The 26900-nt window shown below is 47.5% G+C and overlaps 1 protein-coding gene across 2 annotated transcripts; it reads right to left on the bottom strand.

The window, feature by feature from the left end:
• Nucleotides 1-1964: 1964 nt before the first annotated feature.
• On the bottom strand, nt 1965-26900 carry DMBX1 (diencephalon/mesencephalon homeobox 1). 2 transcript variants are annotated; one of them, XM_030034247.1, is made up of 5 exons: nt 26803-26900; nt 11198-11363; nt 6792-6970; nt 5279-5633; nt 1965-4804 (listed from the first exon to the last, which is right to left on the bottom strand). In XM_030034247.1, exons 2-5 carry the CDS (start codon nt 11349-11351, stop codon nt 4404-4406), a joined length of 1089 nt encoding a protein of 362 aa, XP_029890107.1. In that variant the 5' UTR covers nt 11352-11363; nt 26803-26900; the 3' UTR covers nt 1965-4403. The 2 variants fall into 2 exon arrangements, with proteins under 2 accessions (XP_029890107.1, XP_029890108.1); XM_030034248.1 differs by lacking the exons at nt 11198-11363; nt 26803-26900 and adding an exon at nt 9557-9648.

The raw sequence follows: 26900 nt of genomic DNA on the forward strand, positions 1-26900 counted from the left end.
AGTATTTCTCCTGCACTGTTTAAATATCTCCTTTATTTTATTAATACTTAGCAGACTTGTCTTGCAGCGTAAAAGAAATTTAAACTGCAAACTCTTACCCTGAATATTGTGACCTGTTTTCTCCTGGGCCCTGATCCTGCAAGGACCATAGCTAAAACCTTTAAAAATTCAGTAAGTAGGGTTTGGAGCCACAGCTGGTTCACCAAGGAGAGGCAACGTAAGCAAAGCCATAGGAAGGGAAAAGAACAGCAGAAGAAATCTCCAGGTACAAAACCTGTTTCAAAATAGAAATTTGGGAGATTTTTTTCCCAGTCTCTCCACCACTGTTTTTAAAGGACTGGGCGTATCCTTTTCCCAGCCTCGGTGCCACGCTGTGCATTTATTTGGCATTCCTTTCATGCATTAAAAAAATCAACTGGATCACCTGCATTACAAAACTCAAAATGTTGCTTCTCTTTTTACATTTATCTCTCTGCGGCTAAAACTGTACCAGGGATGCCCTGCCCCAGCACCAGGTTGGCGTAGCACCCAGAGAAGATAGATAGCTTTTTTTTTCCCCATAATAGTTTTTCTGTCTGATGAGGCAGGATCTCCAGGTTACACTCCAGGCATTTTATGCCTGTGGTGGAAGAATCTGTGTTATATCCAACTGCAATGTTTGTTAAAACACATCAGATGTCTCCTGGACAGTGAGGGGAGGGGAACCTCATTCCATTTTGTTTCTGAGACTCCACCAACAACCTCATTTTCCTAAATAGCTGGGGCTGGTGGAAGGAAAGGGAACAAGCAGACCTCACATCACAAATCAGGGGAGATGTGCAGTAGTTCTTCCCACCTGAAAGAATGTTCAGGTTTGTAAAGTTCAAAGAGGAATGATGCAGAATGACTCCCTTCAGTCTTCCCACTACATACATAGGCTTGGATTGGATGGGGAGTTCTCCCTGTGGTTTTTTGTTTGTTTGGTTGGTTTTTTTTGTCAGAAAAAGCCCAAAAGCCCAGAGGCATTAAAACAATATGCAGGACAGTCAGTTTTGACAGATAATTCATTATTAAACTTTTGCAAGTTGGGAGCCTAAATTCTTGCTTTTTTGCATTTCCAAATCAATTTTGGCTTTATGTGTCAACTTACTCCCATCATGGGTGTTTAACTTTGACCTTAAGAAGATAAACCCCAAACTTGCCATAAAATACTTCAGGGGCTCATATATATTTAAGGCAATATATTTTTTCTTTTGTTTATTTTTAAATTTTAGCTATTTTTATCCTGATTCAGAACGGGAGAAATAATCTCCACGTAAGAAATGTTCGCATGCTCTAGTCCAGGACCAGCTGCACCAGGTCAGCTTCTGTACCACACAGAGGCAGATGAGGATGATACTGAACAGACATCCCTAGGGACTGATGGAGATCCTGATCTCTCCTCTCCCAATTTGCTTTCTGAGCTGTGCTGGCCTCGTCCTGATGTCCGTGGTTTTAATGGCGTGCTAGATGCTCCGTCTGGGAAGTTCCCCGTAGCCGCTCCAAGCCTGCTGTGAGGATGTCAGCGATACCACAGGGCACGAAGGGGTCAGGCACCAGGGTCGGTCGAGACGTGTGAAGACGGTGAATGTTAAAATGAATTTTTGCACCAAGGCACGGGGAAGAGTTTCCCTCCGTGGCTCAGTGGGGAAGGTCTCGTCTCCCTCCAGAGGATCACGGCAAATCTAGTGCTGGCTCAAGCAAGCTTATCTCCTGCGCTCCCTGTCCCCGCCTTGCAGAAGCAGGGCATAAATCCACGTGTTTTGACCTTCCTGTGGCGGATGCTGTGGTATCCATCGTGACCTACGGGAAGGCTCTATCTGCCCTGATGCGAGCTGACATCGCCCATTCCAGCCCCGTGGTACCCGGGCAGAGAAGAGATGCCCGTCTTACCTGGGATGGGACAAGAGTGAATACGACCCTCTGTTCTCTGCCTGAAACACTCACTGACATGAGTTGCAGTTTCATGGGCATCTTTTATGACTTAAAGAAGAGTTGAAGTCCAGATCTGGTCTCACTGCCAATTACCACCCTTGTTTGCTTCATCAGGTCAGTCTACGCTGGCACCAGGGAACAACATCAGAAGGGGCGTTAATTAAATTCACAGTTGCTCTGCTCTGGCAAAGAAACTCCATATCCTACAAATGCACTGATCTTAGTGTGAGGCATTAAAAATAAAGATTAATATAGCTTTTTGAGGAAGGAAGAGGAGAAAAATTAAAGCTTTGTCCTGGTGTCGCTGGTTTGGGTGACAGGCTACAAAAAATGGAAGCTGGGACTTTCAAAGGATCTTTTTGGAGACAGTAAATGTTCTTTGGTGGTTTTAATTTAATCAAACTCCTTTGAAAGCGGCAGCCAAAAATCTGCTTCCTATGAATACCTTTGTTTTTGGCAATGTGGAGAATTCTGACGGTCACAGGGGCTGATTTGACAAAGTCAGGAGAACTAAAGCAGGAGAGAAAACCCCCAAACTGAAGTGTTTGGCACAACAGAAACATTTAAGGAAGATGCTCCGTTTTCCTTGGAAGCTGGTGCAGTTGATGAGCTGCCCCCTCCGGAGGTCCGCTCTTGCTATAACTTTATGAGGGATAACACACCATTTTCCATCAAACTTGGCTATTCTTACGTCTCTATTTGCAGGAGCTGTTAGATGCTTTTTCAAGAGGCATTAGCAGAGTTGAAAACACTCTTTCCCCCCATGTTTAAAGAGGTAATTTGACCCCTGGTTTCTGCCCCGGTATGAAGCAAGGTGGGAGCGAGTGGGGCCACAGGCTATGGATCTACACTTCATGGTTAAATCAAGTATGGACCAGCTGATCATCTGCAGTGAATTAGCACAGATCTGCCCTGTGTGTTAGTGGCAGACCCGGCTGACAACCTTGGGATTCAAACATAGCACCTGCCACAGAGTCAGTCTGGATTTTTTGGTCCTAGGCAATATTAGAGATTAGATCTGGATATCATCCATCCCTAATGCTCAGGATAACAGCAGTGGGTTCAAAGGATTTATTTGGTTTGGCAAAAAAACCCCGTGGTTTGAGTTGGCAGAAACATTTCTTCTCAACAAGGAAAACCACCCTAGGCTGAATGATGGGTCATTCCAATGAAACGAGGCTGAAACTGTTCCCTGAAATAATTTTGAAGCTGGTGAATTTTGGTTACTTGCAAAGCCTGCATTTTTGGCAAGTTCATCTATGCCCCCTCAGCTCCAGCAAATACAAAGAGACTATAAAGCCCCTGCTTATCACCTGCTTTGCCTCCAGCATTTCAGCATTTTTCATTTGTTACATTTTCGCTTGCTAACCAGTTTCTGAAGCTGCAGGGCTTGAGGGTAGAATTTGGTGATCAGAGCTTTTTTCTAGACACAGCTTGCATTAATCAAGTTTTTGTCAAAGAACCATATAATTCATGGTGTATGAACACACCAGGAGTTCATACAAAGTTTTTATTATTCTCTATTGTCAAAGTTAGACCAAAATGCTCTCCAAAAAGAAAACCCCATAATTTGTAAATAGAGGAGTTTACACTTCACTGAAGATCAAAGAGGAAACAATCTAGATCAAAAATAATCCTGTGAATTTGGCTTTCATTTTTCTCCCCAGCCAGCAGCATTAGGCGAATATTTTGTCCTCTGTCTTTGAACAAGTGCTATTAAAAAGTAAACGAAAAATGCTTGCCTTATAGGAAGTGCTTAAACAGGAAATTCACCTTCACGTCATTTCCCAGCTGTTTATAAAATTAGCTTTAGCAGAGAAGGGGGAAGTGGAGCAGTGAAGTGCACAATCGTTTCTCTTCGTCATAAACACCTTTAGGATGCTGACCCACGAAGAGCAACTAGCTACAAGCTGAGGTCAGGAGGATGGCTGATTTGTAACTTGGATACTAGCTACTAAAATTGAGAAGGAAGGGGGTATAAAAGCAAAAGAGGTCACAGTTCTGTAACACTGACAGTAACACACAGGTGATGGGTGCTGTCAACATTATAAACTATATACAAGACGAAGCAGGACTCTTTCTTTTCCCAAAGAACGCAACAACAACAAAAAAAGATGTATATAACACAGTTGGCACATTATCGCGGGGATGAGGAAAGGGGGCTTCTCCTGAACGTTACAGGCTTAACTCATGGCAGTCCAGAGGACAGTTCATCTGTCTAAACACACATCCTCTCCCCCTTCCTCCTTAAATATTTAGTGAAGACGAGGCCAGTAGCAATGTCTGATGCAATCTCGGTGCTAATAAGACGTTAATAAATGCAAAGTTTTCCCTGAAAGGGAGCACCTTACTCCAGGAAGAGATGAGGGTGGGTGGGCGTTCAAGGAGTGACATGTCTAGTGCCAACCTCTGGTGCATCTTCTCATGGGCAATGCTAGCTCGTCTGGCAGTCAGTTGGGTAGGGTGTCAAGCCCAAGGGATGCCGCATGCTGCTTTGCCCGGAGCCTTAGGTTCTCAATACTCGTCGTTTTACTGTTCAGGCTTGGAAGGGAGCTGGAGGCCTGCAGGATGGGTGAGGACCAGACCTGCTGAGCGTGGGAGAGCGACTGGTAATACGACTGACAGTGCAGAGAGCTCAGCGGCGCCATGTTGACGTTCATGCCCAAGTAGGGCATGGCAGACGGTGTCCCCATTTCGAAGGAGGAGTAATGGACCAAGTTGTTGGTGGCAGCCATGTGCTGGCGGAATTGCTCCTGCAGGCGGAAGAGGCTCAGGGGTGAGGAGGAGTAGGAGTGAGTCTGAGCCAGGCCACTGCTGGATGAAGGCGTCACAGTTGCGCTGATTGGGGACTCTGTAGCAGGAGAGAAAAGGGGATGGGGTTTATTTCTACAGGCTGGATGCAGGTGCTGATCCACACCCCAGTAGGGTTTGGACTGCAGCACGGGCTTCTCTCTTGCATCAGGAGGGCAAACGAGAGGGGTTGTGTTAGCTCAGGAGAGCTAAACCTGTCTGTTCCTTACTTAGCACCTTACAGCGTAGAAATGGGGCTGACCTCTTTGCTGTGACTTTCCTGCTGCCACTGGGCACTGTTCTCCCCAAGCTCTAACCTGAGCAGAAGGTATTTGCTCTTTCTGTGCTCCTGCTACAATAGACATCATGCCCTCTGTGGGTCCCGTTTAGTGCCGGGGGACAAGAAGACAAATCTGGGCAGCCTACGTGCAAGCACCCATGCCCACAGGGAATAAGGGACTATACCCAACCACTAGCATCCCCCTTGGAAATGCCAGCTCCTGACACCAACCCCCATCAACATGCTGCCCCTCACCTGCTTTTGGGCTCGCTCTCTTGCAGTTCAAAACCTTGCTGTCCACACCAGGGCTCTTGTCCACTTTAGCCTCGTCCAAGGTGCTCTTAAACTCCTCCTCTCTGTCGGTCTGGTCCTCGGGCGCTGACTCGCTGGCCGACTGCTCTGACAGGGTTAGGTTGAGGTCTGCGCCCACCTCGCTTGGGAGACTCTGGACTTTCTCGGTGTCCGGGGTGGTGGCCTGGGTCTCCAGCACGGGCGGCTCCGTCTTCCCCTCGCTGTGGCTCCCTTCACAGTCCTTCTGCTTCTGCAGCTGCTCCTTCTGCAGGCTACGCTGTTTCTTCCGGAATTTGGCTCTCCGGTTCTTGAACCAAACCTTCAAGGTCACAAACAGCAAGGGGGAAAACTGTTGAGAATCCTGCTTAGTGCCAAATTCTGCATCATTCAGCCTGGGAACTTCAAGGGAACCCCAAGCAATGAAGTACTGCAAGCCCACTGTGTCCAAATGTTTTCAGTGCTTCTACCAATAGCACAACAAATATATTTTTAAAAATTTCCAGCCTTCTTGTTGATTCTTTAAGCCATTCCACTGGCATTGTTTTTTTGGTTTTTTTGTTGGTTTTTTTTTTTTTCTAAATTGGTCAGGCAGTTTCATCCAACCAGAATGGCTTATAGCTGAGTCTGATGACATTACACTGGTTTACAGGACAGTGCTCTTTTAGTTTCTAAAACCATTCGGATATAAGTGTACCAAAACTATGATGACAACACTCAAAATAAGTCATTAGAGGCATAGGCTGTTATCTGGGAACTGAATTTAAGGGAGGAGAAGAGAATCCGTATTTTTTTAACCTAAATCAGTAGAGATGGATTGGAAGAAATATATTTGCAAACCTTGTTAGTGGTGTTTGGCTAGTTAGATGACAAAACAAAAATTTTGAAGATCAAAATGTCTTGACATTTATATAAAAGAATTATTTTTTTCTACTACTTATCCACTTCACATTGAAGAACATGCTATTTTGTCTTTTAAGGCCCAGCAATGCAAGAACCTCCCCACCAGCAGGTTATGAAGCATGTTGCACTAGTTGAAACTGAAAGAACCCAAAACACCAAAACCAAACCTTGGCCTGAGATGTTACAAATATTGACACTAGTGGAAAAGAGCAGCTGGAATTACTTGGGTTTCTGCTCTTCTGAGAAAGCCAGAAAAGCCTTACAAATAAATAAATAAGTAGACTTCTGTTAATGTTTCTAAAATTTCCCCCAGAGAAATGTGAAAGAACAAATGAAAACCAGTGTACGCTTCAGACAATCCTAAATTTAAAAAATGTGCATGTGGATTAAGAATTTCTTTAGCAGATGTGTGACTTCAGATGATTTTATTCCGACCCCGCCTTTGACAATTTTACTGCCCCCAAATCTTTGATTACACTGGAAGAATCTTGAAAGGTCAAGGGAGCTGTCAACCCTCTTGGAACCCCACTACATTCTTTTAAACATCCCCACTCACAAACCCACAAAATATCAGTACCTGGACTCTGGCTTCAGGTAGGTTTGTGCACATAGCCAGCCGCTCTCTCATCACCACATCTGGGTAGTGAGTCTTCTGGAAGGTCTTCTCCAGCGCCTCCAGCTGTTGGGCGGTGAAGGCTGTGCGACTTCGCCTTTGTTTGCGGTGCTGGGATCCATAACGTGCCTCCAAAATGATGTCTTGAAATGTACAGCCGTTGGAAGACAAGAAAAGTGGCCAATTTAATTATTGGAATTTGTATGCTGACAGTTGAATAAAGCACTTGGTAACACCAGACGAACCTACAAAAAGTTTTTTTCATGGCTCTAGATCTAATAAAACACATACACACATTTTCCTGGTTAATTGAGGTGTCCAAGGAGATAAAACCTCTGAGTAGAAAGCCTGTTCTGAGGAGGGAACATCTTTCTATGACAGCTGTGGAAACTGTTGAGACTCCACTGCTAAATTTGGTTGAAATAAGCCAATCTGCTTCAACGTCAGTGGGGTAGGACATGCAGATGCCCAGACCCAACATGGCATAAGCCTCTTTCATTAAGAAACTCAGTTAAAAGCAAGGTGAGGAGATTCACCCTTGTAATAAGGAGAGCGGCCCAACATTATGTGTCGTTCTCCTTGAAGCCAAAGGCAGAGCTTCAGTAGGCTTCAACGCTGCCATGATGTGCTGCCCTGATCGGTGGGAAGAGTCTGTGCAGCTCGAACACAGCTGCCTCTAGCTCATTTTGTCGGCTGCAGCTGTACTGGAAGACATGCATCTTCCCAGAAACCAGGCTGAGCTGGCTCTTCTTTAGTGTCTCGTATGTAGTTCTCTCTAGTCTTCAAGGCATGATATTGGAGTGCTGTTCTGGGCCCCAGTTCAGGGAAGCACTTAAGCTCGTGTGCTTATGTGTGTTTAGCTTGAAACCCTGTGCTTTACTGAGCATGGGCTCTCTCCAGCATCTGGGGTGGAAACACCAGCCAGGACCATGTCCAGACCCACTGAGTGCAAGCCCAGAGCTCATGTGCTGAGCTCTTCTCAGTAGAGGAGCTGCTCACAAGGCCTGACTTTGCAAACTGTGCTTGCAAAATTAAGAGCAGAGAAGAAATTCAGACTGGGGAAAATCTGAGGCCAACAGTAAAGGGCTTATTATTTTACCAGAGGCGTTATTATTGCACAACAGTTAGTGGGAGTAGAAAGATCTTAAATCAATGAAAATTAGTTACTTTAAAATGAAAAAAAAAAAAAAAAAACAACACCAACCCTTATTATGCAAGCTGGGACATGCTGTGCTACAGCATTGGAATGAAATAGTCTGGCAAGAGGTTTGCTCTCAAAGAGGAAATGCAGAAAGAGCAGTGTCTGGTATCATTTTTAATTCAGTTAAGAATGTGACTTCCAGTAGAAGGGAGGAATGAACACACTAGAAAACAACAGGGAGAAAAGTCGGCATTATCAGTGCATGGAGCCAGATGAAGGCTCTTGCTCCTGTTTATTTGTGCTTTTGTCACGAGCATCGTGGAATGAATCTAAACAATAAAACAAAACCTGCTGTCAGGCCAGCCCCAGAACCACACAGCCAGGTTCCAAATACATTGGCTAATGAGCGTAGCAAATCAGCTTTGCACTGCTCAAACATTCCTCTTCCAAACTTCCAGCTGTTTCATTCTAGGTCAGCATTTTCAGCACCTTTCTGGGTGATTGCCAAAGCCATGTGGTTTTGGCAACCTGGAAGAGACGTGATCAGGCTAAAGGTCTTTGGCCAAATACAATATAGTGTTGGTTGCATACAAGAGACTTTTGTGTTCGAGGTATCGGAGCTCCTCGGGGAGTTAAAATGCTGGTAATAGCTGCCACTTTGGAGGCAAAGAGACCGTCCTTGATGCATTCAGACACAGCTCACAGTGCCGCCGGGCGAGGAGAAGGGATGTTCTGGGACAAGAAATAGAAGCTACCCCAAAATGTTTTACAAAGCTAACATTTGTGTTTCAAGTACAAGAAATCAGGAGAAAGGACACTGGTTAAACACCCTACCTGCAGGCTGGAATATTCCCGAATTTCTAGAGTAGAGGTTAGACCTACCAGCTCCCCGGAGGCGGCAGCTCATAGATTAAGTTTGGCCACTCCAACGAGAGCCAACCAGCAATTATTTTAATGTTTTAACTATGTTTTCAGGCTTTGCGCAAGAAGGAGAATATAAATTGCAGGTGAGGCTTTGCAGTTACAATCAGAAACCTCTGTTTTCTGACTTAAGGTCATTTGCTTTTGTGCTGCTTTATTCTGACTGTCCCTGGAAGGCAAATGAGATCTATAACCTACACTGAAAGATATTCAGAAGTAACAGAATGTGAAGCAACTGCAAAGGAACCAGCTTGTAGGTATATAATGCCTACCTTGCCAATGATAAGCAGACAAGGGGACCGTGGGATTTAATTTGGAAAGTCTTCCAGGTGGGTTATTAATTTTAAAGATAAGAGGTCAGAAAACCAATTGAATCTCCCAATCAAGAATACGAGAATAGGTTTTTTACTCTTTTTTTTTAATCTCCCTCTACTTTTACCCTAGTTAGGGTCAAAGACGTTAAGTCCTCCATGCTCTACTGTAAAAGATAGAGGTGATCAGAAAAATCGTTCAAGAGATCCTTGCATCTAGGAAAGGGGCACCTTGAGACCTAAGGTCTGCAAGGCATATTGCAGAGCTCAGGAGCATCTGCTCCCATCTGACCACCTACACACTGAAGGGGTGAGGGAAGGAGGGGATGGACGACCAGGACAAGGAAAGTGCCCACCTATCATCACTGCAGCCCAGCAGTAGAGCCAGGATTAGAGTCCAGGTCTCCTTGATCCCGCTTTGGTTCTTTTTCAATGAGGACAGTGACTCCCAGCACTGCCCTGTGGCCCCCAGAGATTCCACAGGCCACAGTGAGTGGTCTGAGGAACTATGTTAAGGAGGTCACTGCTAGCAGCTGGATAAGGGAACATTGCTGGCATGAAGGTTTGAGAGTCAACTGTGGTTCACTGATCCAAAGAGTCCATGACCTTTACCACCATGCCTTTGTGGACTACGCACCCAGGAGGACCATCCTGAAACGTCTGCATCCTTATTTTGGCTTAAGCCCATGTCTCTTAAATTTAGCCCACTAAAGTTGTCTGGATAGATAATTTTTTCCACCTCCTCTAGGCTGGAAGGAGTCACTCCACTTTTTTTTTTCCTTTAATATCAGACAACTAGAAAGCTATCTTAAAGCAGATGCGTAATTTTCAGACAGTCGGGGAAGATCATTCCATTCTGGGAGGGTCTCTAGAATCACATCTATGGTAACTTTTTGCTTTAGTTTCAGTATACTGGTTGTCAGGTCTGCTCTTCTGTACTGCATCCAAGCCCTGATCAAAATGGTGATGTTGCAGCTGTCGATCATTTGCATTGCAGTAGCCTTTGATGATCTCAGCCAGATCTGGGTGTTTTGTGGTAGGCTGAAATGTAGAACAGATATATGTGCCCTACCATACCAAATATTCTCAGGTGTCCATCAATTATTTTTGAACAATTCCCCCCTAACAAATCACAAAATACTATCTGGACTTTGCATTTCCTCCTAATGACAGTATCGATAAAGTGCTGTTATCATGTTATTCATGGCTGAACACAGAAAAACAGATCAGGTGCTCTGGAGCAGTGCCTCCTGCCCCACTGTCTGACCATCAACAATGCTGTGTAAATAGCACTCTCTGGGTAAAGTCACACGTGACTTTCTTTGAGCCTAAAAAAGCTCTTTTATGGAAGGCAAAATACAAAGGCAACAGAGAGGGAGCCAGCAGGACCTGCAAGAAAGCATCACCCAAGCCAAGGTCTAGGATCCCCAAGAAGAAATAGGTCAAGGTGAGACCCAAAGAAGATCCAAATGAAGATCATTTTTCAGAGAGAAAGAGTGTTTGGTAAGACAAAAAATGGAAAATAGTTGCAAGAAGGGGCAACATGGAAGAACAAGCTATGGCCTCGGATGGAAGGAGATGGCTGCTAGGGGATGCACGTCAGTGGGGGAATCCAATTCTCTGTGTGCTCATGTTCATCGTGCTGTTTTTTACTAACAAGAAAGTAAAATTTTCTGCTTTTTTTTTGTTCACTTGTTAGAACATACTTCCGTGTCTTTTTAATTCTCTCTTTTCAATCCCCCACAGTGGGGCTGCGTCCCTTCTCAGCCCCAGGCTCCCCAGCCATCGGAGGCCAGTCTGCAGCAAGGTGCAGCGGTCCACTGGCGACAAACACCGGAGGCCACGTGTCACCTGCAGAGCTCGGCCACACGGCCAGTATTCAGGAGCACACCACGCCACTCGGCTATGTCGCGCTCCAACTCCCAAAGAGTTTCACTCGGTGCAAGCAACAAGGGTTTTTTTCCCAGGGAACGGCAAAAGCCGTGAGTTGTTCTTACCAGCCAGTCTCTCTGCCAGGGTGAGGGCATGCACCGAGGGCCTGTAGTCGGGGGCATGCTGGGCTTGCTGAGCTGCCTGCTGATGGAGGTTGTACATGGCGCTCAGCGAGTTCATGGCGTGGAGGGAGTAACCGTTCACTCCATAGTGCTGCATGGTGACATAAACCTGAAAAACAGCAGCCGGAGGAGAGAGGTGCTTAGGAACGTGCTATTCCAGCGTCCTGGAGTCTCAGCAGAGCTTTGGAAATGCTGAGCTCAAACTTAAACTGCTGTGTGCGAGGCTCACGTCCAGCCTCCCAACTCCAACAGGTTCTGGGACAGGAATCAAAATACCTCCTGTAGACCTAAAGCACCAGCGAAACCAGTCTGGCTTCCAAGTTTAGAGACCGGCATCTGACTATATTCCACTCATGATATGCTGAGCAAAAGATGAGAAAAGATTTTTTTTTACATACCGTAATAAAATTTATCTTATTATTGTGACTTTTAATGAACGGACCCAGTTCTATCCCAGGACTAGCTGGGATTTTGTCCCTATCATTGCCTACATTGGGCTGTTCTGTAATCCCATTGCTATAACGTCAAATAATCTTTCTTATGAGTGAATCTACTCATGCGTAATTTGTTTCCATTCATTTTTCTTAAGGTTCTTCCTAACAAAACACAAATGACACAGGAAAAAAAAAAAAAAAAAGGCACGTGGTGTAAAAGAAAATAAATCTGTGGTGTAATAGGACCAAAAATGTTATGGCTAAAGAGGGAATTAAGGTTTGCAATAAATACTGACATTTCATAGCTCAATAGCAAGGAAATTATTTCAAAAAACTAATGGCTTTTTTTTCTACTGTGGGCTCTGCATGAAACTTCAAGCTGTTTTTCCTTACAGACCATCTGTAAAACTGAGCTAATATTGATCCCAAAACCTGAGTAATGCTTCATTCACTCCTGTTATAAATGACGGAGGGCCTCCAGGATACCATTTTTGTAGTTTGTAAGACATCGGAAAGGAAGTTGTGAAACATTTGCTACACAAGAAAATTTTTAAAACATCAGCAAGTCATCGTCTGGAAAGTCAGTGCAATGAATGAACGTGCAGAGAAAGAGGTCCAGCTGGACTAACTTAAGGAAAGCAGACAGGTTATCTAGGCAAACTCTTAGAAAACAGTTTGATTACTGGAGGGAGGTGGTTCAAATCCCATGATTTTAGGAGAAACCTGATGCATTGAACAGCAAAAATTTGCATGAACAATTATCTGTTGTTTTTTCTGTACTGAGGAAAGACCTTCATTTTTGCCTGTAGAGGTTTTATACCATGGAGGACAGACTCTCGGTGAAGAGGGAGGAATGGAAACGAGTTGCTCCCACCACCCCTCCTGCTATGAATTCCCATTTTCTCCCAAACCACCTTCATGTAGGAAGCACAAACATGGAGTGACTTTGTTTAACATCCAGACACCAAGCTGTAGTTCCTGGGAAAAGCAGCTGAATTTTGTACTGTAGGGTCTGGCAATGACCTAGGGCATCTTGTGCTTCACCCCCGTAAGCACCTCTCCATCGTGGCACCCAGGAACGGAGGAGGGAAGCCATGCAGCGGGAATTTGGTCAAACACTCTGCCAGCTCAGGGATGGTCCTTGTTGCTCTGGGGTGGGTTTTTTTGCCTAAGAGATTTTGTGTCATGAGTGTGAGTGCTGCCTTTGGGACTGTCTTCTCCAAGAGGCTGCAGTAATTATAAACCAACAATTTGGGAACCTAGCACTCAGCCTCATTCCTCTTTCCCCAAGTCCCTTCTGCTCTGCCACCACACCGTTTAAGTGCCAAGAGCGCTAGCGAAGGGTGACAGATCCAGGTGTGGTTACACCACAAAGATGTGATGCACACCCTGATACCACCACCTTCACCTGCTTTGTGTCTCCCTGTTCACCCACTCTGGATTCACTCCCCAATTCTTTAGTTTTAGACTCAAAAAAAGATCAGTGGCTATCCAGCACCTAGACAGACTCATAGAATCACAGAATATCTCAAGTTGGAAGGGACCCACACCCCACCTCACTCTGTGCAATGACAGCCACAACCTTATGGCCCACGGAGAACGTTACTGGTCACGTCCTTTCCTACCACATCCTATGTGAGAGTATAAGAAAAAACAAAACCTGCCTCCTACTTCAAAGTACAGACAGACAATTTTTATATGAATAGCTGATTTATTGAAAAATGCATTTAAGGGTGCCTGAGACAGATTTTGTAGCTAGTTCTGGAAAGCAGGGGAAAATCAGATCTGTTTTGTTTTATGGTATCCAGGCAATCACTTTTGAATTCATTTTCAAAATGTCTCATTTCAAAATTTACCCCAGTTTTTAGAAAAGCAAAGACAACCCCAAAACAAAATAATAACCTTCATCTATATCCCATTAAGGTTTTATTCACTCTAACAGAGAGAAAGCCAATGCTATTCTAAGCTGAACTGCTGTGAAAATGGATATTTTTGGTTCAAATGCTGACCTAAACACAAGAATGCCATAGCTCTGCTCTAGTCAAGCTTAAGGAAGACCTAAGAAATGCCAAAATTGTTTGCTGGTTCTCTGATGAAGGGGAGGGACTTCACATGACAACAGATTTTTGGCATTTGTATTTTCCCCACGATGGGTTCACAGCAAAATTATAGCAGGGATGTTGCTTTGCTGGACTGCGCAGCTTTGCTGCTGGTGGCACATGCTAAGGGACAGGAGCATGTCCCAGTGACGTGTGCCATTGATGTGGCCACAGAGGACATCTCCCATCACCTGGGGGAAGACCTGCAGGTCCCCGACCCAACCACTACCTTGAACGGTTCCAGCGGTGTCTGTGCCGCAGCCGCAGCCCATCCTTGGCACAGTTCGGTTCCAAAAAGCGGCAGCGCTCAGCCCGTCCCCATCATCAGCGAGACCGCCGCAGTCGGCTGGAGAGTCGTTCGCTGCTTCGCTCTCACAGTCCAAGAGAAGGACTGGCTTTTCTGGGCAACGCGGGCAGCGACACAGAGGTTTGCAACTTCATTTTGCCTCCTCCCTTCCCACCCCGTCACTTGTGAACCGGCTGGCTGGTTCCACCAGCTTTGGCCAGCAGCATGGAGGTCTCAAAGCTTATTAAGTTCCTGCGTGTTTCGTGAAAACCATTTGAGGACACAGAACCTATTAACTGCCCTGGGCTGCTGCCAGACCTCTGTCCTTAACAGACACTGGAGAATCCACACCAGGGCTCAGCCTTGCCGGGAGATATGTGGGAGGCCAAGTGTTTTTGACTCCCAACTCACAGAAACGCCTGTTTCTTTTCTAATCCCCCTGCATGATTTTGGTTGTGTACCAAGCTGGCACATTAAGGGAAAAATGAAGAGGGAGAGAAGGGGAATTTTTCCCATACTATACAGTCTTTTGAGGACACTGCCAATGATGTTGTGACTGGAGCCCAGTGTTTCCACTGAAACACTTGCTCCAGGAAGATTTCAGTTTATTTGATTGTTAAAAGATGCTTTTGTGTGTACATGTGTGTCTGAACAAACTCTTCTGGGTGGCCTAGAAGAAAGTGCATCAAATAAAAAGTAAAGAAAATAAAAAGTGGGAGACTTAATAACGATGGACTCGGGACAGGAGTCACTACCCATCACAGCTTTAGTGATAACTGCCCGGCGCGCTGTGGTGCAGATGACAGGCAGAACTTGCTACTCACTTGTGCAGCAAATGTATCATCCCAGATTCAGTACAAAAAATGAGGGAATTTACTGAGCGAGACTGTTCAGCCTGGTAAGCAAAGTTAACTGAGACCACAAACAGCTCCTGTTTAACTGTCAGCTCCGAGCACACTCCAACCCCAATAAATTAAATATTTAAAAGACATCATGCAGCAATTTTTTTTAATGGAGAAAGCCATTCATCAAGCCACCGCTGTGTTTCACAAGCTGTCGAATAGTGCTTACACTGGTTAAAATAATCTTTATATTTCATTAAGCAACCAAATAAGCTGATCCCTTCCCACTGGCTGTATAGATGGTTTTAATTTTCAAAATCTGCAAATGCATCTTTTATGTCTCTGGGTGGCTGGAGGGCCTCAGGAACAGCCGCAGCCAGGAGGAAGATGAGAGCGAAGTTTGAGCTCCTCCTTTGTGGAAGGGTATGGGCTCGAGCAGTTGTCAATACAGCTGGGAGGGTAACGTACAGTCCATCCTGGAAGAAAGGGGTGCCTCACCCTGATTTTGTGCATCAGATACGGTTGGAGAGTTGGGAGCGGTGGAGAAAGGAGATGGGAGCTGAGGAAAGGTGCAGGAAAACAATAGGTGAGAGGAAAATTTCTCTCTAGGGTGAGGGTAGCCTAGGTCTGCCCCTGCCCAGAGCGTGGGGGCTGATCCTGCAGCATTTGCTCAGCACCGGGGAGCGGGTGCCTCCGTGCGGTGCCTGGGGCTGGTACCTCCTGGGCCGGGTGGTTTCCTTCTGCACGGCCGCTCAGGGCCACGTCGGTGACTCTCCCGTCCCCGACATCAAAAGACTTGCTCTCTGCCAGCCACCTACATTTCGCAGCAGCGGGCTGTCAGGTCTCCACGCCGTGCCCTGTGCCGGACCCTGCCGGGGCTGCCGCTCCTTCTGCCTTTGCAATCCTGGCGTTACTACCTCAGTCCCAAAAACTCTCCTATGGCTTTTACCTCTCTCAAGTTTTCATTATGGAAGTCGCACGGATGCTGTGCCCATTTTTCTTCCCAAGCCTGCAGATCCCTCGGGCTGCAGGGACTGTGTCCTGCCAGGATCTGGCCTCACAGAGAGGACCAGCGGTTCCCCTTAGCTTTAACTGCTGCTGGCTATGAGAAACCCGGGTTTCTCCTTCCTCTGCATTGCTTAGAGGCCTGGCGATGTAGGTCTCTGCCCGACCCAGACTAATTCAGAGAGCAGACCTCTCTTTATTCAGCTGCAGCTGTTCAATCTGATGCAAAAAATTTTGCATGTTTACCAGTCGGGAACGGGAACCCCGTTATCCTGGAGCAGAGCTACATTGCTCCAGCCGCAGCGTGGCTCCCATCCACCCCTTCCCAACACTGGCCTCAAAAAACTCAGGTTCCCATAAAGTCATATAGCACAAGAGTGGCGCAATTTATTGTACACCACTTAACAGCATAGCATATAGGGGAAATTTGGCCCTGGGCTTTAATATTATCAACTTTGGCTTCTCAACTTTTGTAAAAGGCTTTAAGTTTCCCTATTTAACTGGTAACTAATTTTGTATCCAGGCACATAATTCTGTCCTGAGACAAGATGTGAAGAGGCGAGAACCACACATTTCCTTGCCAGGTGAAAACTCCTGTTCCTAGTGGCTTGTGTTTGTGTGGAATTGAAGCAGATCTGGGAACAATAAAACATCTTTTAAAAATGAGATATTGACATTTTCTGAAAAGTGCCTTGTAGCAAAACATCCATATTTTCCCTTCTATCAGGAGAAAAAAAAACCCAAAACCAAAACAAAACCCAACAAACCACAAACCCCACCCTGGAGCTGCACTGACTGCACCCAACAATTTGAGATCAGGGACATTTTCTGTTTGTTCCTCTCCTCATTTCACTCCCTTACTCCCCCCATCAAAACATCATCAGTCTGTACCTGGCTTCACCTGCTACTCACACACAAGGCCTTTAACAAAAATACAGAACTGACAAAAGTCATTAAGGGAGAAACGTATCGATCCCTGCAGCCTGCATACTCAAGTGTCACTTGTGCTGGCCTCAGAGCTTGTGTCAACGCTGGAGAGCTTGTCCCCGTGCTGAGCTGTCCTGAATAAGGACATCCAGGGCAGCTCCCTGTGCCAATGCTGCTCTGGAGGAAAGGGATTTTAAACCAAGACAGTGGTTTTGCTCAAGTGCGTTATTCTGGAGTAACACACCTCCTTTCCCCCCAAATCTAAACTGAGTCAAGATGGAGGAATTTTCTTCAATAGCTTATTCTGGCCAGTTTTCTGAGGTAGAAGTAAAAAACCGCCTAAGACAAGACATTAGCCCTTCTCAGGCAAACGCTGTTGGGTGAGATGAGTTTGAGGCTGAATGTAGGACTCGAAGCTTTGCAGAGGCTTTGGACCATTTTCTCTTTTCCCTTCAGCTGGTCCCTCCAAATACTGAGTCATCCCAATCTCAAAAAAGTACTGAGACTAAATTCACTGACCTACACAAGATGCTCAGGTGCCATCATGAAGAATGGGATAATGAGACCTATGAGTTAAAAAGAGTAAGTTTATCCTAGAGAAGTCAGGAAGAGGATACCAGAGCCTGCTTTTGACTAATGGGCACCATGGGGTGTTACATTATCCTTTCATTAAATCTCTCCAGAAATTGGGAGGGTTGGTGATGGTGGTGGGGTGTATGAGGCCTCCTTTATGTAGGAAATAAACTGTACTAAAAAAATTACATCTGGACTTTGGCAACTCATGGCAGAAGTGAATTTCAAGACCATAGTTCGTTACTGGTAAGGAGAGATTCGCCAGAGATGCGCTTGAAGTTTGGAAGAGCTCAGCACTGCCTCAGCTCTGTGCCCTGATGCAAGACACAGCTTGAACATGGGAAAAGCATCAGGGGGAAAAAAAAAAAAAAATCGTAAAAGGAAAGTCTGGTGCTGTGGTCTGGTATTCGGGGTTCCTGCAGATGACAGAAAAAAATAGGAGCAGCCCTGTCAGGTCAAAAGCAAAGTTGCGGTCCTCCAGCCCGAGTGCCTGCTCAGGCGATACAAATCTCTACTCGTGTTTATGCAAAGTACAGGAACCCGTTGTTCATTACTAACAGGGAATAACAGCAAATAGTTTGTGCTAACAATGTCCCCCTTATTACTGCTGGCAATAAACACCATCGAAAATAAAATCACAACAAAATATTCCCCCCCCCGCCCCTTCCCTGGAGCTGTTCTGCTTTATGATTTTATGCTTTGAGTCCTTATTCAGAAACACTTTAAATCAGCAAGATAAATAATGAATCTCTGTCTCTGCTTATCTGACACTCTAGGAAAATAGGCTCACTCTATATATAGACATCGGTTTTATATGTATTTGGTACTAAATAAATTACATACCTGGGGGTTCTGGATAAATGATCCTTGCAAGAGGTTTTCTTCAATCTTTTTTTTTTTTATATCCCTAAATCTTTAAGATATATAAAGGTCCAAAATCACACAAGATAATAACCAACATGTTATAAATCAGTTCTGTTCCTCACATGAGATTGCTGAATGTCTAAGGAAACAATCTCACCTTTCTAGTGGATGAAATATAAATAATTTGAAATACTGCAACACATCATATTTTCTCATTCAAACGTCAAAGTCCGAGAGCAACATGCACCATAAAAATAGGTTTCCACAGGACTTTTCTTATAACTGAAATAAAGGAATTGAGAACAGTTCTCAAAAAAAATCAAAATTCCCCATTTCTGATCTTCCTGCAATATTTTGACACCTATGTAAATCCCTGGATTTAAATGCAGTTAATTTCTTAGTGCAGAGTGAGATCTTAATTAGACCTAGTCTAGTTGAACAAGTCGCAACCCACCAAAAGCAAAACCTGACTGGTTACACCAATTCTTGCAGCTCACATTCAGCTACTACTACCGACCTTGGTATAAATGAAAGAGATCTTTTTCTTAAAACCAGGAGGTTTGCTAGCAGCTGAAATTTGGAAATACTTCCACTTAGGAACAGCGTCACCGTTTTTGGGTAGACCTTGTCAAATAATTGCCTCTGTCGGAGCTGTGTTGCTGAGGAGCACAGCAACTGGATTCATAATGCTCATTTATTTGTAGCAGAAGCATAATAGGATGTGAGAAGGTTTGTGAGTTTTATAAAACAAACCTCAGAGCATCCTGCTTGAGATGGGGAAGTTTTATTGTAGTGGTCTACAAACTCAGACACCAGGTCGCAAGCGGCTGAGGTAACAGGTCCTGGCTGACAGAGGTAACTCACATCAGTTGCTGTGATTTTTAGTTAAGGCTTTTGGCAAATCATCATTCCCCCCTGCCCCAAAGCCCCAGATAACAGCACCAAGTGATTGATTAGACAGTTCCTGGCAAAAGACTGTCCAGCATCTCTGTTTGCAGAGGCACGCTTCGAAGAGCAGGCTCACAAAATCTGAAATAAAATAAAAGACACCCTCATAGTCTTTGCTTTTGAGCCAGTTTTAAGGGTTGGAGCCCAGTGGTTCGCAGTGGAGACCCAGGATTGGGACCACTAAACATCACCGTGGTGCTAAATTTCTTGCTTGCAGTAATTTACACATGACGATCAGTGCTTACGGATCAAATCAGTATAAACGCACCTCCCTTCTCCCCTTTGGAGCAACGCTCAACCCTCAGTAAAGGCTCTTGTAATCTATATTGAAACAGAAGCATTTTCCTGGGTAAATAAGAAAAGCTCTTAATATGAACATTACTTTGGCTCTAGTTTCAGGATCTCATTCTGCTTCCAGCTCGGTCAACAGCAAAAAACATCACGCATTTTAGATTTCTTATGATTAATATTGCAACGGAAACTGAACCCTGCAGCCCAGACTGACCCCGAGGTGTTTGAGTACCTACAACCCGGCTCTGCCGGCGTTGCTGCTGCACGCTCCACGTTTGTGGATGTGAAACGCAGCAGCATCCTGCTGCAGCCAGGCTCTCACGTACCTGCGCTGCCTGTCTGTTCTCACGTCTCGAGACCTGATGGCACGTCTGCCTCCAGACTGGTCCTGACTTCAGCACTTGGAGTAACCTTAAAGTGCTGTGCAATCAAACTACTGACTTCGTAAACAGCTTAAAGTGTTTAACTTAGGTGTTTATATGCAAAAAAAATAAATAATAAAAAAAAAAAAATAGTACTTTCCCCCCCCTTGGCCCTTCCAAAACAAGCATGTTTCTGGCTTAGTTGTATTTGCATGCGGTTTGTCTGGCTCAGCCCTTCCTCTCACTTTCACAAAAATGCCTTTGCTTGAGAAGCATCATTTCGTTTGCCTTAATGCTGGCAAAGGGAATTTTCCAAACCAGATGATGGGAAAGGTCCAGACTTCCCAAACTGGGCTTCTTCAGGGCTGCTGGCAGCATGAGGGGCGGCTCACTGCCTGCTCTCTGCCCCCAAAACAGTTTTGCCTGCAGCGTATTTGACTGCAGATCGCTTGCATGAGCAAACTGACTGGCTTGAAGGCAGCTCCTTGGAGCTGCTGGTGGGGGTTCAGGAATTTCCACTGTCCCTGAAAGGTAAAGCAATATCCTGGATGATTTTACCCATAACATGGTCTTGTTAACAAGACAAGGATCTACAGTTCTGTGTCAAAATATGGTTTTAAGCCTGCGACATTTAGGGGCCAGGACCCTTCTCTGTCCTGAGCACCACAACCATGACGCTGATCTTACAGTCGAGCCCTGAGCCCTAACAAGAGAGATCAGTCACTGCAAGAAGCACTGGCAGAAGACGGCCCTGACAGATAAGCTTTGTAAAGATTTGCTCAGGCAGTTAAAGACATTCCCAGTTCCTCTCCTGCTGCTCTCAGGTGCTGCCAGCCAGCCTGGCAGCTGGGCTGGCAGAAGGAAACGCGTGCTTGCTCCGGGTGCTCCCAGTGCAATGCCTGAGCCGAGATGCTGAGCTCCAGGAGCAGCGCCTGGGATGAGGCATGGAGGGAGGGTAATTTCTCCACCCACCATCACTATTCATCACGTAAATGTAAGTTGGAGCCATAAGTTCTGGGCGTTAAGCTGAGAGCAGTTAGGTACGCGCACGAGGAGGAGAGCGCAACACGTCTTTGCGGTTTGTGCCGCGTCGTTGGAGTTTGACCCACTTGGCACAAAATTACTTTCCTAGGTGCTCTTTCAGCTGGTTAGCTGAAAAGCTGCAAGGCTGTGACACCAAGTGCAATTTTGCTTGAAGCTGATTTTGGAGAGGTCTAAAGAACAAGCAAGTTTTGAAGGAGACAGAAACTGAGAGCCTGAACCCAGATGTTTCTGCAAGTACAGCTGGACCCTGGGTCTACCCCTGCAGATGGTGCTTATAACACTCAAAACTACAATCACAAAAGACACGGTGGCAATTGCTTCTGCTCAGACTAAGATCAGCTATAAGACAAAATGACAGACAAGTCTTACCTTAGTAAAAAAAAAAAAATAAATCCTGAAAGGCAGCTCCAGAAAGCCATGCAATTGTGGGGCACTTTTAATACCTTAAAAGAATAAACCAAAAGTTTTACGTTTTCCTTCTTTACAAGTGATAACACTAGTTTTCTTCCTACCACTAAAAAAAGCTATTTGAGTTCAATGACTTTTAGAAGGAGGCGCTGGGGCGGGGGGAAGACTTGTGCCACCTTAAAACAGGGCCACAAACTGGAGTTAGCAGCAGAGGCGCCAGGGGCTGGGGAGCACTGCCGGTGCATGTAAGGCTTTATTTCCCGTAAGCATTTGGATCCATACACTGAATTAAGTGCAGTTGCCAAAGTAAGCAATATATTTTGGCCACCAGCAGGTGATCTGTGCTGTAAAGAGCTGTACACTGCAAAGCAGGCAGAGCAGCTAAACGTCCGCTGGGTTTTGTGGGGAGATGTGCAGTCCTTCAGCAGAAGCATGTTTACCCGGCTTGGGCTAACACACACCAAGAGCGTGCAGAGCTGCTGCCTGCTCGCTCCACGCCAGCGCTCGGTACGGTTGGCAACAAACGACTGAAGACGTGAGGTTTCTGCAGCTCCCTTGGTAGAAGCACTTTCTACCCCCCGAGATCCATCAGCTTGCATCCCCCAGCCCAACTGTTTCTCTTTTTTTGGAGGATCCTAGTGGAGGTCCCAAGCGTCACGCCCCCATAACCCATACTTCAAGCTTTAACATCTGGACAGCTTAAAGCAGCATTTCTCATGTATGTTTGCTCTAGCCACACAGAGGCTGCAATTGGTCCTGAAAGAGTTGTGCCAGCAGCTACCAGGAAGAAATCACATTTGTATCGTGGCCCACCCACAACTCCTGGCTGTAAACACCCATTTGCCACCATTTGGAGAACTGCTGGTCGCTCCCGATTCCAGCCCTGCTCCCAGCCCTCCCTCAGAGCCTCTCTCCTTCCCAGGAGCTATATCTGCACCAGACATGCTTTAGAAAACATAAGGAGTCTGATCCAAAACCTGATGAAGTCAAAAGGGAAAAAAATTAAAATAATTCAGTTTCAGTAGCTTTTGGATGGAACAGACTGGCAGAAAAAGACCCAGGTTTTGGCTAACCCCAGTGCACCATGAATTAATTCCTGGATATTTAGCTGCATTTCAGAATTCTCCACCCTCTTCACAACAAGCATATTTTGATGGACATTCCCCCAAAGTAGGTTAGTTTATCAGTAGTTGCACAGGGTTGGAAAATTTGGGCTTTATTGAATCCATGTTCTTCAGCATTTTCCCTACTTCTGTGTTTTTGCCAAAAGCAGCGAAGTAGCTATAAACATTTCTGTTCGGACATGAGCGGTGGAAATCAGCACTGAACCTTTTGAAAGGGTTCAGACCTGACTGACATTTGTCAGTGCCTCAGCAGAAGCATTTCCATCTTGATGAGCTGAATTTTGGGATGACCCTGAAAAAACACAGAAAGAATAACTGGTGTCTTAGAAAACATGGGCTACTTCTAGCTAAAGGGTTTACCCATAGCTTCACCAGCAAAACCAGTAGGCAGCCACATCACAAGAACTTGGTGCTGGACCATCTCTGCAGCACCTTTGTTTTCGCAGGGCTGGTTGTGATGATGACAGAAGGGAGAGAAATTCTGTTCACACCAGCTTCTTTTCATCCGATTCCCCTCTTCCTCAGCAAAGCATTCTCTTGAAGGATAAAGACACTGGGAACAAAACCCACTGCAGTCACTCCCTCTACAACTATATTGTGCTAAAACTTGCCTGGCCAGCCTGCCCTTCTCTCTGACCTGTGGGAAGCTCCTCTGGGTCTGGCTCTGTTGCTTTGATGCAGGTAGCGACCCCGGCACTAAGGAGAAGCAACATCTGCGCCGGTTCTGCGGAACAGAGCTGCGTCTTCCGAGATGGCAATAATATCACTGCAGGAGCCTGCTGATTTGTGTGAGCCTGAGAAGACCATCCCATTTAGACATCAAGATGTCTTTAAATTAGCAGGGAAAGCTGGAAAGCCAATATAAACTGGCTTTCTGTGTGCTGACACGATTTTTGGATGTATTTTTGCATTGAGTACGTTGGTGTAATTTAATACAACCTCTCATCAGCCATGGGGTAACTCAGAATTGAAGTCACTCTTACCCTTTCAGGAATTTTCTGCCCTTACAGTTCTTAGTTAGAATGGAAAAACTGAACTTAGAAACACAATCTGAAAGCCAAAGGGTTGTAGGTCCAAGTCTCTCCAGCTGGGGCAAACGAGGAACTGGGATTGACTTGCATCGACTTACTCACGGGTGAAAAGTGAGCATGGAAGGGAAAAGCTAACCAGTCGAAGTGCCAGTTCTGAGATGTGGTTAAGAGAAACACGGAGCAGTGAGAAACTCCAGACTCACTCTGTGCTCCCCGCGCAGTGGGGACCATGGACCAGGGAGGGTGTAAAATCTCTCCTCTTCAGGGTAAGCCCCATCCTGCTCTCCCTAGGACAGGCAGGGCAGGGGGACAGCCTCGTCTGGGCTGGGGCACCCCTTGGGGGTCAGCCTTTGCCCCCCCATGGAGGACACGATTTACACCCTGTGGGTGGATGAGGAACCCAGCACCCACTGGGGACGTGGGACAACCCGGCTGCTTCGGGTCAGCTGCTGTCCACGGCTTGGAAACTCAGAAAGGGGAGGAAAAAGCAGCAGGGATTGCTGGAAAAGCTGGGGATGGGGGGGGGTGCTGGAGGTTACCCCCGCAGCCCACCTCTCTGAGCCCTGGCCAGGCCGGGAAGCGGCCAGCAGCCCCCTCCAGCCCCGGGACCTCCCGGTCCCCGCCAGCTAAGAGCAGATTTTGCTCTTCATTTGCTTTGTGCTCCATGCAGAGGTGAGAGGAGAGGGGGAGAGAGGAAGGAAAAAAAAAAACAAACCAACCACCAAACCCTCCAGCCCTGCCTTTGGGGAAGCGGGAGGCTAACTTCAGACAAAACTGTTATCCATTAACATCCAATTATCACTTGGTCCAAGCCATTAATTATAAATCAGCCTCCTAATTGGGATAATTAGCTCTCTGCTACTTAATGTAGTATGACTGATGCGTTTGGAAAGAAGGTAATCAGTCCATTTGTTTAGCGTTAGGCGAACAAATCCAACTCTCATGGTTTAATTTCAGCCTTAGCCTCCCCCCCCCGGCCCCCCGTCAGCATTAAAAGCTCTTTGCAGCCCCATTAATTGTTTGGGAATCACGGTGGGGATGGGCACACGCAGCTCCGCGGGGCTTTCTGGAGGGCAGCCCCCAGGCCGGGGATGAGACCGGCCCCGCCGCTTGCCCACCTCTCGGCCCGGGATGGGAGGGGGGGGAATTGCTGGGGTTTTGGGGAGGGGGTTAATTAAAGGGGACGGGTCTGAACCCGAGCGCGACCCACAGGTGCGGTCGCTCCGGAGGAAGCGAGGGGCTCCGCACCCCCCCACCCCCCCCCACGGCCGGGCCTTACTTTTGGAAACCATTTCGGGGAGAGCGGAAAAAACTTTCCTTCTTCCTTTTTAATTTTTTTTTTTTTCGCTCCTTTCCCCCACTTCCCCTGGATGTCTCATTAATGCCGGCTGCTCGGCGAGCCGCCGATAGCTGCGGGACATGATTAGATATTTATTACTGTCATTTACATGGAAAACTTGAGCTAACCAAGTGGAACTGGAGGGGGCCGCCGGAGGGAACGGGATGGGGCGGAGCGGGGGGTTTGGGGGGGGGGGGGGGAAGATTTCTTTTTCCCCGGCGCTGGAAGCGGAGCCGGAGTGCGGGACACAGCCGGAGCCCGGCCGGCTGGAGCGGCGGGTGCGGGGGGAATCCCGCAGAGCCCCCCCCTCCACCGCCACCGGGAACGGGGGTTTTGGGCCGAGCATTCCCCGGGGCCCCGGCTTTGGTGCCGCTTCGCTCCGCCTGCCTTTCGTTTCGAAAGGGATCGGGCAGCGCTCGGTGCGCCCATCCCACCGGGAACCGGGGGATGTTGCCCCCTCCCTCCTTTCCGCTGCCGGGCTCGCCGTGGCGACCCTCGGGGACGCTAAGGACTCGGCCCGGGATGCGCTGACCCCTGCCCCCCCCCCCCCCCCCCCCACCAGCCGCCCGAGGTCCGTGCCTGGAAATAAATGGAAAATTGCAGCCGGGGAAAGCCGCCGGGCACCGGAGGGCTCCGTGTGGAGCGTTTCTTGCCCCTTCTCCCCCCCAAAAAGGGGCAGCTACGGCAAGTTTCGCAGTCAAACCCTATCTGCCTCGGAGGAGAAACTTCCCCGAGGGCCTTGCTTTGGGCTAGAGGAGCCCATGTCGTCCCCCCAAGGCAGGACACCCCCCCGCAGGGAGGTCACCCTCGTCCTCTCCTTGCCCCCTGCAAGGGGGACGGGTCCCCGGTGCCCCGAGCAGCCGGCACCGAGCGGGGACACGGACTTTTTTTCCGCTCAAGTGCTGGCTGCGGCGGAGCGCGACCCGCCCCCCCCCGCTTCCCTATCTGTTATCCCATGGCCCGAGGGGCGACTCTGGCGGAGATGTATGAGATCTCTCGCGGTAAAAATATGCATGCTGATCCCCATTTGGTTAGCCCTATAATGGAGGTGTAAATAGGTTTCGACTGCGAAGCCCTTAATTTATCAAGCGAGCCTGGCAGCGCAGGTCCGGGATTTATATACCTCTTAAAGTAAGGGGGGGGGGGGGGCACAGACCGGTCCCCCAGCTCCTTGCAGGCGGGTCCCCGTCCGTTTTGCCGTCTAACCTCGCAAAGGGGGGGTGATTTTCCCTAGAGACGTTTCCTAGCGCTGCCGGAGTCTTGCCTTTCCTTGCCGTCCCCTCCGCGCTCAACTTCCAGCCGTATCAGAAAAAAAGCCAGCCCCAGAGCCGCCCCCCGAAGCGGGGCCATCGCCCGGCCTCCCCCTCTCTCCCGGCCCCGCTCGGGGTGGTTTCTGCCCCCGGCGAACTCTCACCGGGCTGCGCGGCTTATTAAAACATCATTATGTAAATAGGGGGGAAAGTTGCGCTTTCCCTCCCTCGGAGCCCGGCAGACGGAGGGATGCGCATCCCCCACCTTCCCCTGAGCCGGGTTGCACCCCTCTCTTCCCCGCCAGCTGCTTAAACCCACACCGGAGCTGGCCCACGGTCCCAGCCCACGCCGCGTTTCGTGTGAGCGAGGCCCTGAACTAGTAGTTGCGGTTTTGCCTTTTTTTTTTTTTTTTTTTTTTTTTTTGAGGAAGCGTAGTATACTCCAAATAAAGCAAAAAAAGAGAGACAGGAGGGGATGAGACTTGCGCTGGAGTCCGGGCTGGGCTTCCCCTCTTCCGCGGTGCGCGCATCCCTGCCGGCGGCTCCTCCGCCGGGCGCGGAGTCCCCCACGGGGAAATTCCCCCTCCTCGCAAACAAGCCCCAAACTCGCCTTATTTCCCCCCCCCTCCCCAACCCACCCTGAGCCGCGCTGCCTGGGGAGGGGGGTGTGTGTGTGTGTGTGTGTGAGTATTGGGGGGGGGGGGGGGGGGGGGTGTCTTACCTGGGGCGGCGGCGCAGCCTCTCCGCCCGCCGTGGGAGCGGTGACACGCGTGGGAGCGCGGCCCGCGGGCGCGGCGCTGCGCCCCGGCCCGCCCTACT

The sequence above is a fragment of the Aquila chrysaetos genome, chromosome 12, assembly GCF_900496995.4.
Source record: "Aquila chrysaetos chrysaetos chromosome 12, bAquChr1.4, whole genome shotgun sequence".
Lineage (NCBI taxonomy): Eukaryota > Metazoa > Chordata > Aves > Accipitriformes > Accipitridae > Aquila > Aquila chrysaetos.

Excerpts from the sequence above, each read along its gene's own strand:
- DMBX1 (XM_030034247.1), bottom strand. The coding sequence starts at position 11,351 with ATGCAGCACTATGGAGTGAACGGTTACTCCCTCCACGCCATGAACTCG. Across the intron at positions 5,634-6,791 it reads TACCTGAAGCCAGAGTCCAG|GTTTGGTTCAAGAACCGGAG; the intron begins GTACTGATATTT and ends GTGACCTTGAAG. Across the intron at positions 4,805-5,278 it reads GAGAGCGAGCCCAAAAGCAG|AGTCCCCAATCAGCGCAACT; the intron begins GTGAGGGGCAGC and ends CTCCTGCTACAG.